The 18,349-nt window shown below is 43.6% G+C and overlaps 1 protein-coding gene across 2 annotated transcripts in view; it reads left to right on the top strand.

Annotated features, from left to right (window-relative positions):
• Positions 1–2,305: 2,305 nt before the first annotated feature.
• The window catches only part of HTR7 (5-hydroxytryptamine receptor 7), a 99,099-nt gene continuing 83,055 nt past the window's right edge, over positions 2,306–18,349 (top strand). For both annotated transcript variants that reach the window (XM_069567956.1, XM_069567957.1), the window contains exon 1: positions 2,306–3,221. In XM_069567956.1, the coding sequence (XP_069424057.1) occupies positions 2,677–3,221 (545 nt within the window). In that variant the 5' untranslated portion in view covers positions 2,306–2,676. The remainder of the gene's footprint in view (positions 3,222–18,349) is intronic.

Raw genomic sequence — 18,349 nt, 5'->3', positions numbered from 1 at the left:
AAACCACAAAACCAAAAACCTGATCCGTTTCATTGTAGTCACGAATGATCTTGGACAAGTCACTTGTCCCAGCCTCTACTTCCCTCTCTGCATTGAAGAGAATGATTTTTCAGCTGCCTTCCAACTGCAGACTACTTTTCTTTTGTCTGAAATTACGTTTAATACTAATTTACGTAAGGTTGAAGACACTTCTTCACCCATCCTCTTAACTATGAAACAGTGCTGCTCTGTGGTCTATATGTTACCTTCCACTCTTCCTCTGAATATACTGATCCGCCTACCCCAAACAGAGGAGGGCCCCCTGACACATTCACAGTAGTGAAAGAGCTGTCAATATTGGCCCAAGATTTAGGGATTTAGTTTTTTCCACTTAAAAAATATTTTTGTGAATGTTTAGAGGGAAGAATATGAACATAGTAATCAGAATAACCTGGGTTGGAAACCTATTACCAGCTGCCTGAAATAGCAACTGTTCCCTTATCTGGAAAAACAGGACGAATGAAAACCCTTGAAGAATGAAGTGTTACCCAACCCAGCACTCACATCAATACATTCTGAGGTTTCTGTTCCCTTTCTTCTTATTTATGATACGCTAGGGCCTAACTGGAGAAGGCGATGGCACCCCACTCCAGTACTCTTGCCTGGAGAATCCCATGGACAGAGGAGCCTGGTGGGCTGCTGTCCATGGTGTTGCAAGGAGTTGGATATGACTGAACGACTTCCCTTTCATTTTTCACTTTCATGCACTGGAGAAGGAAATGGCAACCCACTCCAGTGCCCTTGCCTGGAGAATCCCAGGGACCGGGGAGCCTGGTGGGCTGCCGTCTATGGGGTCACACAGAGTCGGACACAACTGAAGTGGCTTAGCAGTAGCAGTAGGGCCTAACTAGAAAACAGATTTGCTTATTTTTAAGGGTCTTTAAAGAAATCACTGCTAGCTTCCGATAAAATATTTGAACAAAATGGAATGAAATAAGTCTCACAAATAAAAAAACCAGCTCCACCCTGACTGGGTTTCAATACCAAGGGGATTTTAGGCAATAGGGATTAAATCAACATACATCTCCAGGATTCTTCTGCAGAACATTATAAGCGGTCATTTCCTATGTGCAAGATTTCCAGAACGCCGTGGAGAATTAGCCCTCATTTCAATATATTAGGCTGTAAATACTTCAATATATTAGGCTCTGAAGTCTGAACATAGGCTATGAAGTCTGAATACAGCCAAGGTCTATATTCAGATGGAGAAGGCAATGGCACCCCACTCCAGTACTCTTGCCTGGAAAATCCCATGGGCGGAGGAGCCTGGAAGGGTGCAATCCATGGGGTCACGAAGAGTCGGACACGACTAAGTGACTTCACTTTCACTTTTCACTGTAATGCATTGGAGAAGGAAATGGCAACCCACTCCAATGTTCTTGCCTGGAGAATCCCAGCGACGCGGGAGCCTGGTGGGCTGCTGTCTTATGGGGTCGCACAGAGTCGGACACGACTGAAGAGACTTAGCAGCAGCAGCAGCAGCAGCAGCAGCAGCAGCAGCAGCAGCAGCAGCAGCAGCAGCAGCAGCAGCAGCAGCAGCAGCAGCTATATTCAGAGGGGAAAGGCCGGTTTCTAGACGCCTGGGCGGGGGGGCGGGGTTGTCACAATGGGTTTTTTAAAGCTCTTTGAAGGTCCTTTTCCAGAGCCTTCTCCAGAGCCCCTAGCTCCTCCTAGGTGCCAGGACCCTAAGACGTCCCTCGCTGTCCCTTTTCTCCATCTGAGCTCTCACCCCCGCCCCATCCAGCTGCTTCTCTTTTTTCATCTTCGCTTTCTCCCATCAGTGGTCAAAATAAGAATAGGAAATTATCTGTTGCTTGGTATAGTTCTCAGAAAGGTGTTTTTTTTTTTTTTTTGGTCTTTTTAAAAATTAAGATTAAAAAAAAAAAATTCCTCCCCAGATTCTTCATTTTGGAATGAGTCCGGACATCCGCTGGCTCCCTAGTCCTCCCCCACCAAACTATCTTTACTACTGCAAGGGGATTCGGGTCTGTCGGAGGGCTTGTGAGCCTCCAGCGGAAAGAAAGATGCCCCGGGCGAGGCGGCTCGGGATCCCGGGAGGCGCCAGGAGCACCTCCCCGCCGCCCAGTGGGTGAGGGGAGGCGCGGGAGAGGCGGCGGCCCAGGCCCAGCAGGGGAAGCCCGTCCGGGATCCCGGGGCGCGCGGTCAGCGGCCGGACGCGGCGGCGGCGACGGGGACGCGGCGTGGCTGCCGCAGGGGAGCGGCGGCGGCGGCGGCGGCGGCGGGCGCGAGGGGCGGGGCGCACTCCGCAACTTCTGCCGCTGCCTCCCGGGCGCTCTCGGCCGAGCGGCGCGGCGGCTGCGGGCTGCGGACTGCGGTGTGGCTGGCCGAGCCTGGCCCGCCGGCTTGCGAACCCGCGCGTCCCAGGCGTCCGTCGGGTGCTGGAGACGCGTCCTGCAAGTAGTCCCCGGGGCGGCCGCGCTCCCGTGCTGTCCGCTGCGGCTGCGGGACCGGGACGTGCGGAGCCGCGAGGCCGAGCCGGGGCGCCCCCCTGCGGTCGGCGCGGGCCTCATGGCTGGGCCGAGCGGAGCGGAACCGGCGAGGTGAAGCCCCCGGGCCGGCAGCCGCAGCGCTTGGCGGGGGGCGCCGGCTCCATGGGCAGCGGCGCACAGCGGCACGATGATGGACGTTAATAGCAGCGGCCGCCCGGACCTCTACGGGCACCTCCGCTCTTTCTTCCTGCCGGAGGTGGGGCGCGGGCTGCCGGACCTGAGCCCCGACGGCGCCGGCCCGGTCGCGGGCTCCTGGGCGCCGCACCTGCTGCACGGGGTCGTGGAGGTGACGGCTAGCCCCGGGCCCATCCGGGACGCGCCGCGGGACAATACCTCCGGCTGTTGGGAGCAGATCAACTACGGCCGAGCCGAGAAAGTTGTGATCGGCTCCATCCTGACGCTCATCACGCTGCTGACGATCGCCGGCAACTGCCTGGTGGTGATTTCGGTGTGCTTCGTCAAAAAGCTCCGGCAGCCCTCCAACTACCTGATCGTGTCCCTGGCGCTGGCCGACCTTTCGGTGGCCGTGGCGGTCATGCCCTTCGTCAGCGTCACCGACCTTATTGGGGGCGAGTGGATCTTTGGCCGTTTCTTCTGTAACGTCTTTATCGCCATGGACGTCATGTGCTGCACGGCCTCGATCATGACCCTGTGCGTGATCAGCATCGACAGGTAAGGGCCGGGCAGCCCTGTGACGGGGTCCGGCAGGGGGTGTGCTGTCAGCTTAGCCCCGCGCGCTCGCCTTTCCTGGTCAGATAAACCAGACTTCACGGCGGGATGAAGGGCTGCGCTTAAACCATCAACCCCCACACGTCAACCTTACACCAACCAAACTACTTCAGTTACAGCTTAGCCTGTATATACCTTTAAAAGAAGAGCTTGAAATGCCCTGGTTTATTGCAGTGAGAATTTTAAGACCAAAGTTAGGAGTATTTTAAGCATTAGCAATTCCACCAGGGGGTCCCTTGGCTTGGTTTTCAGAAGGAAGAAATTTGATCCTCTCTGAGCCTAACAAACCCTTGCTGTGAGCCTGAAAGAATCAGTTCCTTAAGAAACCAGCAGGAGAAAAGCCACCTTGCTTCCCAGATTGTAGGCGCTACGTCCCAGGCCAATAAAAAGACCTAGGGTGGTCCCAGGATTGGGGAGTCTACATGTCTTAACGTTGCTGATTCTGAATCACTTTCTTTTGGAAGTCTGGTTTTGGTGTCTGGCAACGCTGTCTGTATCTACAGGCTTATTGGAGCTGTACTCCCTGTCTGAATGGTTGATTCTAGCATTTCATCATATCCCTTGGGAATCTTCTCTTGAGAACTCCCCCACTGGAGTAATTGAAACAGAGACTGACCATCTGTCAGGGATGCTGAGGAAAAAATCCCTGTCTTGGGTGTCAGATTGGAGTAGGAGAAAGGAATAGGAGACCTGCAAGGTTTCTTCAGACTCTAGCATTGTAAGATTCTGCGATGGAGCTAGCCTTCAGTGCTAGAGATATTGTGCAATTGACAATTTGGAGTATGGGTCTAATGCTCTTTGGAGACAAAATAACTCTTTGCTTCTCTTGAAACTGAAATGTTAAATCCTAATATTCACAGAATTTTGTTAGTGTTTTAAAATCGGCACAGGACTGGTATCCTGTTGTGTTTGATGATACAGAGAAGCAGTTGCTTATTTTCTTAGTGGACCTACGGAACCTTTAAATGTGTAGACCTTCCAGCAAAGGAGAAATAATTGGTGCCTCCACATTTTAAAAAAATGTCTCAAAGGATAGTTAGCACAAAACTGAGATTTTCCTTCTTTTCCTCGCTGTAAACACGGCTGTTTTCTCTCTGTGTGTTTTGTATATATTTAATACGTTCTGCTGTTTTACTGCTTCACCAGGGTTTATAGTTACTGAACGAAGGGGATATTTTTCAGGGAAAAAAGTGCATTTAGTTAAAGATATAGATTATTAAAAAAATTGATCCTGCTATTTTGTGTATTATTTTAGGAGTTTCTGATAGCAAATAAGGAATTATTTTTAAGAGTAGAACATGAACTGCCTACGTGAGAATATTAGCTCCAAACTTGACAGTTGAAGTTCTGAATTACTGTAGTTAAGCATGACCACAGATACACATTTATAGTCTGACTGCGGTAACAGGAACTAGGAGAGTGCACTCAATATACGTAGTAAGTATATGCTTGAATTATAAGTGTAAAAATCTGACTGTTCATCCAGCCAAAACTGTGCTTCTTGTATGAATGGAGCCCTTTTCAATGGAGCTTAATGTAACAAAAATAATTTCGACTGCAAGTAATGCATTTATAATCTTTTTTTTCAATTTCACAATTGATAAATCATAAACAAATAGCACAATGTGCTTATTGTTTCCTGGGGTCACCCTGAGATTCCTGTATGCAAGCTAAAGGCTTTCTTTACTCATGATGCATGTGCAACTTAGCAGCAGCAGGAACATCTCCAGTACAGAGACAGGTTAATCCTTCTTGGCAAGAGCTTCTAATTTCTTGTTCAACTATATATATTCTTATGAATGTCACAAGTTGTGTTAATATAGGGATGCAGAGTTTATCTCTTAGGTTTTTTTTTTCTTTTTAATGAAAATTGCCCCATTGATGAATTCTGCTGAACAGTTGTTTTAGAGGATGAACATGTCATTTTTTGATAAAATGAGGAGTTTGTAACATTGGAAGACACAGATTGTTTTTCTTCCAAGAACAAACAGAACTAAAACTGAGGAAAAGGAAAATGCATTTGATAGCAATTGATTGATAAGGTACATTATTTCTATTTTTTCTTCAGTTCCCTTGTAGAATATGGGCAACAATATAAAAAGGTACCAAGAAAATATGAAAAGATTTAATCTTCATTCATTCATTCTTTCATGTACCTAATATTTGTTACACTGTGCTTCATGAAGCATAAGCAAAGATGAATAATAATATTCCTGTTTTTGATTTGGATACCTGTTGGACATTTAACCTTGCAAAATAGAACCTTAGATTTTTTTCTTAACCTTTCCCCACCATGTTGGGATGCTTTCCCAGCCTTTTCCAATGGAATTTCATGCCCCTTTTCATAAGCTTCAACACTCCAGTCTCCACCCTTTATAGGTAATGACCCATGATCATTGAAGAAGAGCAGCCATTGAATGGAAACTCCTTTGTCTTTCTATCACCAAACAATTTTTCCTGATCTGTACCTTTACTTCCTTCTAGTTAAAAGCAAGAAGGCATTTGTCCCAGCAGAGACCAGACCATCCCACCCCCTCTCACCTTCTGGAGGACTCAGCCCGTAACCCCTCATCTCTCCTTTGTCTTCCGTGTTGCCTCTCAATAGGGTCAGGCTTAAGCTTCCGTTTTTGAGAACTTCTTTTTGGCCTCATCCCTCCCTCCAGTCACTGCTTCACTTCACAGTGGGAAGGGGAGGGATTATTGCTAAGTTATCTCTGATTCTTTGTGACCCCATGGACTGTAGCCCACCAGACTCCTCCTTCTCCATGGGATTCTTCAGGCAAGAATACTGGAGTGGGCTGCCATTCCCTTTGCCGTGGGATCTTCCTTACCCAGGGATTGAATCCGGGTCTCCTGCCTTGCAGGCAGGGTCTTTACCGTCTGAGCCACCTGGGAAGCCCTTCACTTCACAGTTAAGCTGTTCAAAGAACTATGACCACAACCTGACTTTAGTTCCTTACTTCTCAGAGAGATGAGTCTGGTCCTCACCAGGTCTACTGTAATGTTTTAACTGGCCTTCCTGATTTCACTTTTCATCCATTGCCTATGAAAATGCTAGAATGATTTGTTTTTTAAACAGTGGTTTTAAGTGAGGTAACATTTACCTGTAGTGAAATGCACAGATATTAAATGTACATTTCGATGTGCTTTGACAAATGTTTTTACACATTTAACCAACACTCCAAATAATATATAGAATATTTTGTCATACTAGGAAGTTTCCTTGTGCCATCTTTAGAATGATCTTTTAAAAACAGAAATCAAATTATCTTTTATATATAGTTTAAAAACATGCAAAACAATTCTATATATTATTTAGGGGAACTTATATATAAGGAGTCAAAATATAAGATAGTGCAGAAGAATGGTGAGCACCAAATTTATGAGAGTAGTTATCTCTAGTTGGGTGGGGGTAATTAGGGAGTAACGTGTATTAATGATACTAGTCAAGCTATATTGTAGTGGTTGATATAGTCTTGTTATCCTGTGTATAACTTTGTTTTTTTTTGGAAATACGTATAGAAAAATGAACAATCCTAAATATGAAGCTTGATCCCTTTCCGTGAAGTGAATCCGTGAATGTAACTGGATCAAGAAGTGGAACATTACTAACCAGCCAGAGGCCCCTTCTTACTTGTTCCCAGGTTATATTACTTCCAAAGATAACAGTTATCCCAATTGTTAGCATCATAAACTAGTTTCTCTTGGTCAAAAGCTCACAAAATGGAGTAGTATACTGTGTACTTCTAAACCTGGCCTCTTTTGCTCACTCTAAACCTGTATATGTGATTCATCAATGGTTTTTAGTGTGTGGGTATTTTGTTCCTGTTTTTCCTGAGTGGTGTTCCGTTTAATTTGATTATCAGTTCACCTGTAGATGCACATTTGAGTTGTTTTCAGTTTCTACCTGTCACTAACCATGGATACTAGGAATTAGGTGTCTGCGTGCTCAGCCCTGTCTGAATCTTTACGGCCCCATGGACTGTAGCCTTTCAGGCTCCTCTGTCCATGGAATTTTCCAGGCAAGATTACTGGACTGGGTTGCCATTTCCTACTCCAGGGATCATTCCCAACCCATAGATCGAATCCCTGTCTCTTGCATCTCCTGCATTGACAAGTGGATTATTTACCACTAGCGCCACCTGGGAAGCCTTTCACTAACAGTGCTTCTATCAATATATAACGTATAAATCATTTTTGTGTACATATTTTTGTTTCTTTTGGGTAAATGTAATACTGGATAATAAGATACTTTATTGCATTTTAATTTTATATACCCTCTCACATCTTTCATTTTATAGACGCATTTTAATCTACAATACACATTTTAAAAATGTATTAGAATTTTTATTGTTACTTTAAACAATCACTATTCATTCTTATATATTGCTCTTTATTTTTTTTCCTACATGACCATGCCTTCATCCGGGATCATTTTCTTATGCCCATTAGACTTTTATTAGCATTTTTTCAAAGTGAGGGTTTACTGCTGACAGATCCTCTCAGTTTCTACTTATCTGAAAATATCTTTATTTTATTGTCATTTTGAATGATATTTTCTCTAAGTATGTCATTCTATTAACATATTGAAGGTTTTTTTCCAGCACTTAAAAAATCTTATTCCATTGTCTTCAGGCTTCCATCCTTTCTGTTGAAAAGTCAGTCATTAACCAACATTATTAATACTCTTTTGAAGCTATTGTGTTTTTTTTAACCTCTGGTTACTTTTAGGATTTTCTTTTTGCCTTTAGTTTTTATCCACCTTTTTATGATGTCCCTAGGTTTGGCATTATTGATTATTTTCTGTTGTATATTTACTGTCAACCCTGATGAGGTCCTTAGTAACTTTTGTGTTTGTGCATTGCTATCTCTAACTTGGTTGTATCTCTTTAAGTACTTTGGTTGCCCCTTCTTTCTCTCTCCTCCTGTGTCTTCAAACTTACATAATTTAGGTCTTTTTCCTTTATCACACATGTATCTTACACTCTTCTTTCTTTTCCATTTTAGCTTTTCTTTGTGCTTCAGCTTTGAAGAATTTTGACCTACCTTCTTATTTATTAATCATCTCTTCTGCTATGTCTAATATGTTGCTCAGTAGTTTTAATTTTACAGTACTAGAAATTATTTTTGATCCTAGTTTTTGCATTTCTTTTTATTGATTCTAACTCTATGATGAAATTCATCGCCTTTTATGAATTTTCCCACCTTCTTATTATATTTCTGAATATATTAATCATAGTTAGACTCTTTTCCTACTCTAATACCTGAATCACTTGTGGTTTCTTTGTCAGTGATCTGTGTTTTGTTCCCCTCTGGGTTTGTGCTTTGTGTCTTGGCATGTTTAATTAACTTTGATTGTATACTCAACATTTTGTATGGAAAATTGTGAATGTTGTATGTGATTTTATCTCCAGAGAAACAACTTCCAGGCATGCACATTGGGGGACTGATTATTATAATCCAGCTAGGGACTTAGCTGACCATAGGCATTGTTTGTGTTTTGATAAAGCTGTGTCTGCCACTTGCTGATGCCTCTTTCTAGGTTGTAGCCTTCTTGGAACTGCAGCTAAGAGCATAGGGTGTTCTCAGTGACTTCTCCCCCTGGCTAGTCCAGAAGTCTTTTCTCTCCTCAGCAGTGCGAGACTATCAAAATTCTCGCTGAAAGTGTTTTGGGGAGCCTTCTCCTTGGCTTCTTAGCCTCCTGCCCTGCACCGCTTTAGAGCTGAGCAGATGTCTAGAGGGGAATACCAGCCAAGTGCTGGGCTTAGTTTTCTGCTGCTTTTTTATTTGGATCTTGGCATCTCAAGGCTCTTAAGTTTTGTCTTTCTTTCCTCAAGAGATTGCTGAAATATCTTCTGGTATTTTAGCCTCTTAATAGCAACTGTGTTGAGGCTGTTTGCCTGGATCCTCAGCCCTTTACCCCTCCCCTGCTTTAGGCAAATGTCCCAAGGGAAAGAATGACTGCAGAATTTTGGCTCATCTCTTTGTGGTTCCCTTATCGCTAGGATTTGTCCCCTCAATTTCCGGTTGTCTCAAAAACTCTGTTATGCCTTTAAGCAGGTGTGTGTATGTATTTGTGCTTTATCCAGCTATTCTAGTTGTTTTTAGCAGAAGCATAGTCTGAAGCATTAAGCAACTCCATTATAGGGAGAATTGGATGTGTGCCTGAAAGATTTTAAATATACAGATGTAGGAATACAGCCATGTAAATTTCCTGCTTAAAAACTTCATTGGCTTTTGATTTCACTAGGAATATAATTCAAAGTCTTTAGCATGCTTGCAGGGTCCCTGATTTGTTCCTTTCTTACCTCCAACAACATTTTGTACTGTATTTCACCTTGCTTTTCGTAGTATAATAATATTGGCCTTTTTCAGTTTCTCTATCATGCCCAATTCTTTCTGTGTCAGGCTTGTTCCATGCAGATCCACCAGCTAATATAGTTGCAATACTGTGATTTCATGTTGGGAGTTCTATTCCCTAATACATGTTTTTTGATCCCAATTTGGAAAGCTTAAACGTGCTTAACCCTTTAAAATGGCAGCAATGAAAATATCTGAAAAATACCAAATATTGGCAAGTATGTAGAGCAGAGAGAACCTTCGTACATTACTAGTGGGACTGTGAATTGGTGAACCACTTTGAAAATAGTTGGCATTATCAGGTAATATTAATAGGTATACCTTACGATTCTGTTATTGTAGCAGTAGGTATATGTCAGGGAGACTCTTGTCACCAAAAGTCTTGTACAAACTACTTATAATATGCACAAAGTTGAAACCCCTAAATTTGAAATGTATTCATATATAAATGTATCAATAGTAAAATGGATAAGCTGTGGAGCATTTACATAATAGAATACTATTCAGTAATGATTATCAAACTTGAGTGTCATCAGAACTATCTGGAGGGTTTATTAACACACAGGTTACTGGGGCCCATTCCAAGAGCTTCTGATTCAGTAAGTCTGGGGTGGAACCCAGTGATTTGCGTTTCAAACAAATTCTCAGATGATTCTGATGCTCTTGATTTTGAGACTTTACTTAGCAAACTGTTGCTATACAGCAATGAAAATTGCTGTAGTAAAAGGAATCTCACAAAGTAATTTAAGAGAATTTTTATTATAAAAATTTTGAAACTTAAAATGTAAGAGCTAAGAGTAGTATAAAGAGCCTAATCTATCCATCACAAAGTATTTAATGTTTAGTTTGCAACCCCTTCCTCACAGTATTTTAACTTAAATTTTAGACACTGTGGCCTTTCACCCATGAATATAATGCTTTGAAACCACAACCATGATGCTGAGCAGAAGAAACAGTAAAAAGAACACATATAATGTAATTCCATTCATGTGAAAGTAGAAACAAGCAACATTGTTTGGAGATACAGAGAAATGGAAATACAAAGAAAAGGAAGGAAATATACATCATGAGAACAAGGGTCGTGATTAATTACTTCTAGGTGGGGAGAAACATGATGATCAGAGGGGCATGCTTGACTCTGATGCTGGGAGGGATTGGGGGCAGGAGGAGAAGGGGACAACAGAGGATGAGATGGCTGGATGGCATCACTGACTCCATGAACGTGAATCTGAGTGAACTCCGGGAGTTGGTGATGGACAGGGAGGCCTGGCGTGCTGTGATTCATGGGGTCACAAAGGGTCAGACATGACTGAGGGACTGAACTGAACTGAACTGAATGTTTTATCTCGGAGAAGGCAGTGGCACCCCACTCCAGTACTCTTGCCTGGAAACTCCCATGGATGGAGGAGCCTGGTGGGCTGCAGTCCATGGGGTCATTAAGAGTCGGACAAGACTAAGCGACTTCACTTTCACTTTTCACTTTCATGCATTGGAGAAGGAAATGGCAACCCACTCCAGCGTTCTTGCCTGGAGAATCCCAAGGACAGAGGAGCCTGGTGGGCTGCCGTTTATGGAGTCGCACAGAGTCGGACATGACTGAAGCCACTTAGCAGCAGCAGCAGCAGCAGCAGCAATGTTTTATCTCTTGCCTGTAGAGGTGTATACAGGCAAGGTATCTTGAGGGTTCTCTAAAAGTTACTATGAAAATATCCATGTATATTTTAGGCAACTTCCTACATCTATACTTTAAAGGGACAGAAGTATTTATTTGATGACTTCTTGTGAGGTGTTTAGGATTCACATCAGATGTATGGTTAATCTGGGCAGATGCAGTTACTGTTTTAACGCAGTCAGCATCTGGTGGTTTTCAGCCTCATGTGTGAGGGCAGGGCTCGTCTTCGGATTGTCCGCAGTTACAGGAACTCCTCTGGCTAATTTGCAAGAGCCATAGTCTTGAATTCTGCCTGGTGTCTGGCTGAAGCCTTGCTCCTTCGCCAGGCGCCGTGACTCATTCGCCTCAGCGATCTGAGCTCTGCTCTTGGCCTTAATTCTGCTGCAGTCAGCAGTGCAGGCTGCCGTCTGGCTTCTCTGGATCCCCTTTCCCTTTGAAGGAAGTCATCCTTGATCATCTCTAAAATTAATTTTCAGCATGTATATATTCTTTAAGAGTTGACAGAATCCTTTTCTTTCTGTTTTTTTTCCCTCCATCTTGTCGACTGGATAGTGAGTATAGCGGCTAGAGGGACACCCAGGGCCACGCTCGAGAAGGAGGAGAACTGTGCTGGGAGGGTAGCGGGGGCCCTGAAGGGTTATGGACTCTACTGATTACATGTCCCTGACTTCTTGCTAGTGGTTGAACAGATATTGTTATGTTGTCTATCACAGCTTCTAAATCTTAGTGCCCGTTTCTTGTCCCATGTGTGGATCCTTCACACGAATGTTCTTCCTAAAGCATCATTGTAAGGTGTCACTGTGTCATTCTCCTTTGGGAATAATGACTACTGTCTTTAAAAATTCTTTTCCATTCTGTCTTGTCTTAGAATATTGGATATAGCTCCCTGTGCTGTGCAGTAGCCCCTTGTTGTTTATCCATTCTGTATAATAGTTTGCATCTGCTTATCCCAGACTCCCACTCCATCCCTCCCCAACTCTCCCTCCCCCTTGGCCACCCCAAGTCTGTTGTGAGCCTGTTTCTGTGCATAGATAAGCTAATTTGTGTCTTATTTTCGACTCCACATATAAGTAATATCTTATGGTGTGTGTCTTTCTCTTTCTGACTTACTTCACTTGGTATGGTAATCTCCAGACCCATCCATGTTGCTGCAGATGGCATTATTTTATTCTGTTTTATGGCCAGGTGGTAGCTCAGCTGGTAAAGAATCTGCCTGCAATGCAGGAGACCCCCATTTGATTCCTGGGTCAGGCAGTTCCCCTGGAGAAGGGATAGGCTACCCACTCCAGTAGTTTTGGGTTTCCCTGGTGGCTCAGATGAATGCGCCTGCAATGCTGGAGACCTGGGTTCGATCCCTGGATTGGGAACATCCCCTGGAGGAGGGCATGGCAACGCACTCCAGTATTCTTGCCTGGAGAATCCTCATGGACAGAGGAGCTGGTGGGCTACAGTCCATGGGGTTGCAAAGAGTTGAATATGACTGAGTCTACTAAGCACAACACGGCATTGTATTGTATCTGTGTACCATGTCTTCTTTATCCATTCATCTTGGAATGGACATTTAGGAACAAGGGCCTTCTGTGCTACATAAATTCATAGAGACTTTACACATAATATCTTATTTAATCTTCATAACACCTTTGTAAGGGTGTTTACGAGGCCTCTGCTGTCATTGAGGTCTGCTGGCCAAAGGTGGAGGAGACGGAGTATGAACATTTCAAATCCCATTTTGTAGATGAGGAAGCTGAGGAAACATACACACTGTATAGGGCAAGAACACCAACTGAATCAAAAGCCCTTATGTGTTCCTTTACTGCATTGTAGCCATTGCTTGCCGAACGAGGAGGATATTGTGAGTATAGTATTCAAGGCCTTTTGTAATATGACCCCAGCCTCCTTTATAGCCTCAGTCTGACTTAACTCCATCATAGGTATCCTCTCTTTCAACAAGATGTCAGAATAATAGAACTAATGTTCTTAGCCCCTAAACTTGTTCCTCTTACAAGGTTCCCATCCCAGTAAATGGCAGTAGGCTGCACCCATTTTCTTTGCTAGACATTTAGGTATCACCTTTGAAACTTCCCATCCAACTGCTCACTGTCACCAGCCCATCACCAGATCCTACTGACTGTCCCTTCACTTTTCTTCTCCCCACTCCCAGGACCAGAAACTCAACCTAAGTCTCTGTCATCTTTAACTTGGACCCCTTGAAGTAGCCTCCCAGGACTCTCCCTGTATCTACTCTTGCCACACATTGATAACAAAGTGTGTAACCCTGGCTGTATGTTAGAATCATCAGGGCAATTAAAATATATCAGTGTTCGGAGCCCGTCTCTACAGATCCTGATGTGGAGTGGGCCTGGGCATCAGTGTGTTTGAAAATATCCCTCAGGTGATTCTAATGTGTATACAGCCAGAGGGAGAAGCCCTGAGTTAGGGTGATCTTATAAAAAGGTAGATGTGATTTTATCCATGGTTCCCAAAGTTACCTGCACATCAGAATCACCTTGGAATCTTCCAAAAATTCCAAAACCCATACCGAGGCCATACACAAACCCAGCTGATGTACAACACTGGGGGCAAAACTTACGCATTATATTTTGGAAGCTTCCTAGGTTAGTCCAGTGTGCAGACAGGTTTGGGCACTACTGAATTATGCTGTTCTCCTCTTTAAACTCTTTAGTGGGTTCATGAGTTCCCCTGCTTTGGGGATAAGATGCTAAATTTTTAATATAATTGAAAAAGATTTTGTAATCTGATTTCTGAGTATCTTACTAGATTAGGGCTTGGCATTTTTTTTTTTTCAGTAAAGGGCTAGATAGTAAATATTTTGGGCTTGTGTACCATATGGTCTCTGTTACAACTACCCAGCTCTGCTTCTGTAGCATCAAAGCAGCTGTAGACTGTATGTAAATGAGCAGGCATGGCTGTGTTCCAATAAAACTTTATTTATGGCTCCTGCAATTAGAATTTCATATGATTTTCACAATGTTATTAAATATTATCCTTTTTATTTTTTCAACTATTAAAACATATGAAAGCATTCTTAGCTGATGGGGGCTGGTATACAAAAACAGGTGGGGACCAGATATAATGCTGCTGGAGTTTGCCGACTTCTACTCAATATTTGGTTTGATTCAATTCAATTCTCTGTCTTATAGATCATCTCTCTCCTTCCCCCTGTCTCTCTTCCCCCCATATTCTGGCAACTCTGAGCTTCTTTTGCTTCCTTGATATTTTGCTGTTCAGGGACTTCACAAGTCTTTTTATTGCCTATTCCCCACCCCACACCCTGACACTCTTATGTGCCTCTTGGGTGAGTTAATTCTTATCACTCTTCAGACAGGTCCTTGACTAGATGTTATTGCCTCGTGGAAGCATTCTGAGAATCCCCAGACTATCTTAGTCTTATAACTCCCTGCAGTTTTTCTTCCTTGCACTCACCTTGGTCTGTAATTACCAGTTTTAAATTAACTGTAGTGGATTCATGATTTGTGGGATTGTCCATACAGCAGACATGTCAGGACCAAGGTCTCTCTTGTTGGAGACTGTGCGCCCCGCCCCTAGCATAATACTTCCCACATAGTAGGTGTTCAGTTAATCCATATGGATTGACTGAGGGAGGAAGGAAGGAGGAGAGGGAAGGTGGGTACCTCTGATTCCCAAATGTCTGGCCTTGCCTTCTTATTCTCCAGCTTCTTATGAAATATTCCTCTTGGGGCAGTTTTTTTGAAAACCAAATTAGGGTTGGGAGATTGTGTGATGAAACAGAAGCAGTGTGGAGGCAATTGGACAGTCCTGAGAGGTCATGCCATTAAGGCATAGTAAACTGGTGAGTCACTTTCTGCTCTCCACGCATGTGCAGAACACTGGCATAAACAAAGCCCTAGTGATGCAAAAAAAATTGAGCAGTTTAGAGCCCAGGAGTCAGCTTTTTATTATCACCATTGCTGAGCCATGAAGCAGGGTGAAAAGGCAGGCACAAGGAAACAAAAACCCCAGACTCTTTCTATTTCAATGAATAAAACATATTTTGACTGAGCTAATGCAACCCGGAGGGAAAGCTATAGGTGTCAGGCATGAAGGTGGTACCCAAGGCGGGGAGCACAATAACTGATGGCTATAGAATCATTTATTGAGCGCATACTATGTGCCAGACCCAGTGCCAAGAGCTTAATGTGGTACAACTCATTTCATTCCCATGACCACTCTGTGGACACTCTCATGCCCACTGCTCCTGCCGGATGAGGAAAGGGAAGCTGAGAGAGGTGAAGTAACTCACCCAAGAGCATATAGGACGAAAGCAGTGAATCCCATTCGACTAGGGGTGAGTCCCCCTCTTTTGAGGCACAGAGGGGTATTGGCTTTCTGAACATCATTTCTGAGCATGCCAAGTGATAGAAGGTATTTTCTCCTGCTGCTCAGACAGGGACAGTGACCAGGTGGGTTCTGGCACGTTTTCCTCTAGCATTGATCCAGGACATTCCCCCACTCCAGTGCATCCATTAGCTTTTGGGTTACAGTTAAGGTGAGGTCACTGTGGCGTATTATGGAATATTAAGATCTATTTTGTGGCTCAGATGGTAAAGAACCTGCCTGCAATGCAGGAGACCTGGGTTTTATCCCTAAATCAGGAAGATCCCCTGGAGAAGGGAATGGCAGCCCACTCCAATATTCTTTCCTGGAGAATCCCATGGACAGAAGAGCCTGGTGGACTATAGTCCATGGGGTCACAAAGAGTCAGACACTGTTGAAGCGACTAGCACTTTCCTTCAAAGATTTAAGTTGGAATCTGAGCAAGAGGCCCTAACAAACAGGCCAAGTATGTATGTGTGTGTGTGTAAAGGGGGAGGGTAAAAAAGGGGATAGGTAAGTGGGGGTTGATATGGATGGAGAGAGAGAAGAAGAGAGGGAGGGGAGGTGACAGGTAGAGGGTACATGGGCAAGCAGGATAGAGGAGATGGTGGGGGTGATGTTTATTTACTAAGCAACTGATTCTATAGCCATCAGTTATTGTGCTCCCCGCCTTGAGTACCACCTTCATGCCTGACACCTATGGCTTTCCCTCTGGGTTGCATTAACTTAGTCAAAATATGTTGTTGTTTGCCTACTGGGTATTTAAGTACTATCGGATACAAAGGTATATAAAGACACAGCCTCGTCCTCAAGAGGTTATCTAGTTGAGCATAAGTTATTTTTTTCACATACCAGAACATTTGTACCTTTAAAAAGTTAGGTTGTACATATTGCTTTTCAGTCAATCCCTGTGTGCTATGGTGAATCACATAGCTTCTGGTTGCAAACAATTGGGTGGTTTGAGCACTTCCATCGATAAAACCCCCAGCACTCTGTGGTCTGTTTTGAGCATCCTCTCTGTGCCTGAAGAATTCTTGTCAAGACTGCTGCAAAACGAGGGCTGTGGGGTCAGACCTACGTGCTCATGCTTCTGATGTTGCCTATTGAAGTACAGGATGCCAGCCCCTGGGGGCTGAGCAGCTGTGGGCCTTCGGGGGAGCATCCAGTGCATCTATTTGGGGAGCTTTATTTTTGCCTGTTTAGCCAGTTTGTATTCTCACTTTCATCCTGGCCTCTGTTCTGATTCAAATTCTGTATTTCTGGGCATTCTGATAATATTTCCCACTCTGTCAAAGGGAGGCAGCTGGAAAGCTTTCTTCCTTCCAAATGGTTCTTTTATCTGGAACGTCAGGCAGAACCATCCACCTCACGGGGGCTATCAATATTTATAGTCAGATATGCGGAGATTTAAATGGCATGCTTTAAGCCATCTATCATCAATCCAGCCCAGCTGCCTGAATATTTCAGAATTTTATTTTGGGGAAATGTATATTCTATACATTTGGTTTGAAGATGTCTCTGATATTCTCAAGAGAAGTCTTTGCAGAATCTCCTATTTTGAAAAATAGATTGCCTCACAGTTTCATAGTTGACAGTTTTCTGAATACTGCAGGCTTCTACCACTCTGGCTTCCTTTCGGGGTCACAACGGGGATAGTCTTCTGATAGCAATTTCTTAACATGGAAAAATTGCCCTTTTTTTAAGTTAAGGGAATCCTAGGGGATTCATCTATTCACATCTTCAGTATTTATTGATTACTTAGTCTTCATTGGTTACTCTTGTTTATCCTAAATAAAGCAGATGAGGCCTTTGCTGTCTTGAATTTTATATTTGAGTAATAATAAATAGATAAGGAACAGATAAACTAAAAAAAGCCTCATATGCACATGCACACGGATTCATTAGTGATAAGTGCCAGATGAAAAATTAAAACAGAATGATGTTTTAGAGTGGGTCATCCTGAGGAGGCAGCATACACATTGAGGTGTAAAGTAATGTGATGGATCTTGCTGTGAGGTCAGGAGGCAGAACATTTTAGGCAAAGAGAGCAGCTGGTGCAAAGGCTCTGGGCCAGTGTGACTGGAGTAGAGTTCAAGGGAAAGCCCAGAAGGAGATGACAGTAGAGCAGTGGTCATAGTCGTATTGAGGCTTGGGACAGGTAAAGAGAGTGGATTTTATTCTAAATAAAGTAGAGCCTTGAAGAGTTTGAAATCTTGGGTGACATGATCTGCTTTATAGTCTTAATAGTTCCTTGTGGTTACTTTGTGGAGAATGAAATGGAAAGGAGTGAGAGAGAAAGTTGGAAGACCATTGGGAAAGCTTCTGTAATTGTTAAGATAAAAGAAGATTAGAAGAGCGAAGTTGGAGAAAAGTGGAAGGATTTGAGATACATCTGGGCTGTACATTGACAGGACTAACTGAGGGATCACTTTGCCAACAAAGGTCCTTGTAGTCAAAGCTATGATTTTTCTAGTAGTCATGTATAGATGTGAGAGTCTGACCATAAAGAAGGCTGAGTGCCGAAGAATCCATGCTTTTGAATGGTGGTGCTGGAGAAGACTCTTGAGAGTCCCTTGGACAGCGAAGAGATCATACCAGTCAATCCTAAAGGAAACCAATCCTGAATATTCATTGGAAGGACTGATGCTGAAGCTGAAGCTACAATACTTTGGCCACCTGCTGC

Source organism: Ovis canadensis, chromosome 22 (genome assembly GCF_042477335.2).
Source record: "Ovis canadensis isolate MfBH-ARS-UI-01 breed Bighorn chromosome 22, ARS-UI_OviCan_v2, whole genome shotgun sequence".
Taxonomy (NCBI): domain Eukaryota; kingdom Metazoa; phylum Chordata; class Mammalia; order Artiodactyla; family Bovidae; genus Ovis; species Ovis canadensis.
The sequence above is the reverse complement of the archived record's forward strand: the minus strand, read 5'-3'. Positions and strand labels throughout refer to the sequence as shown.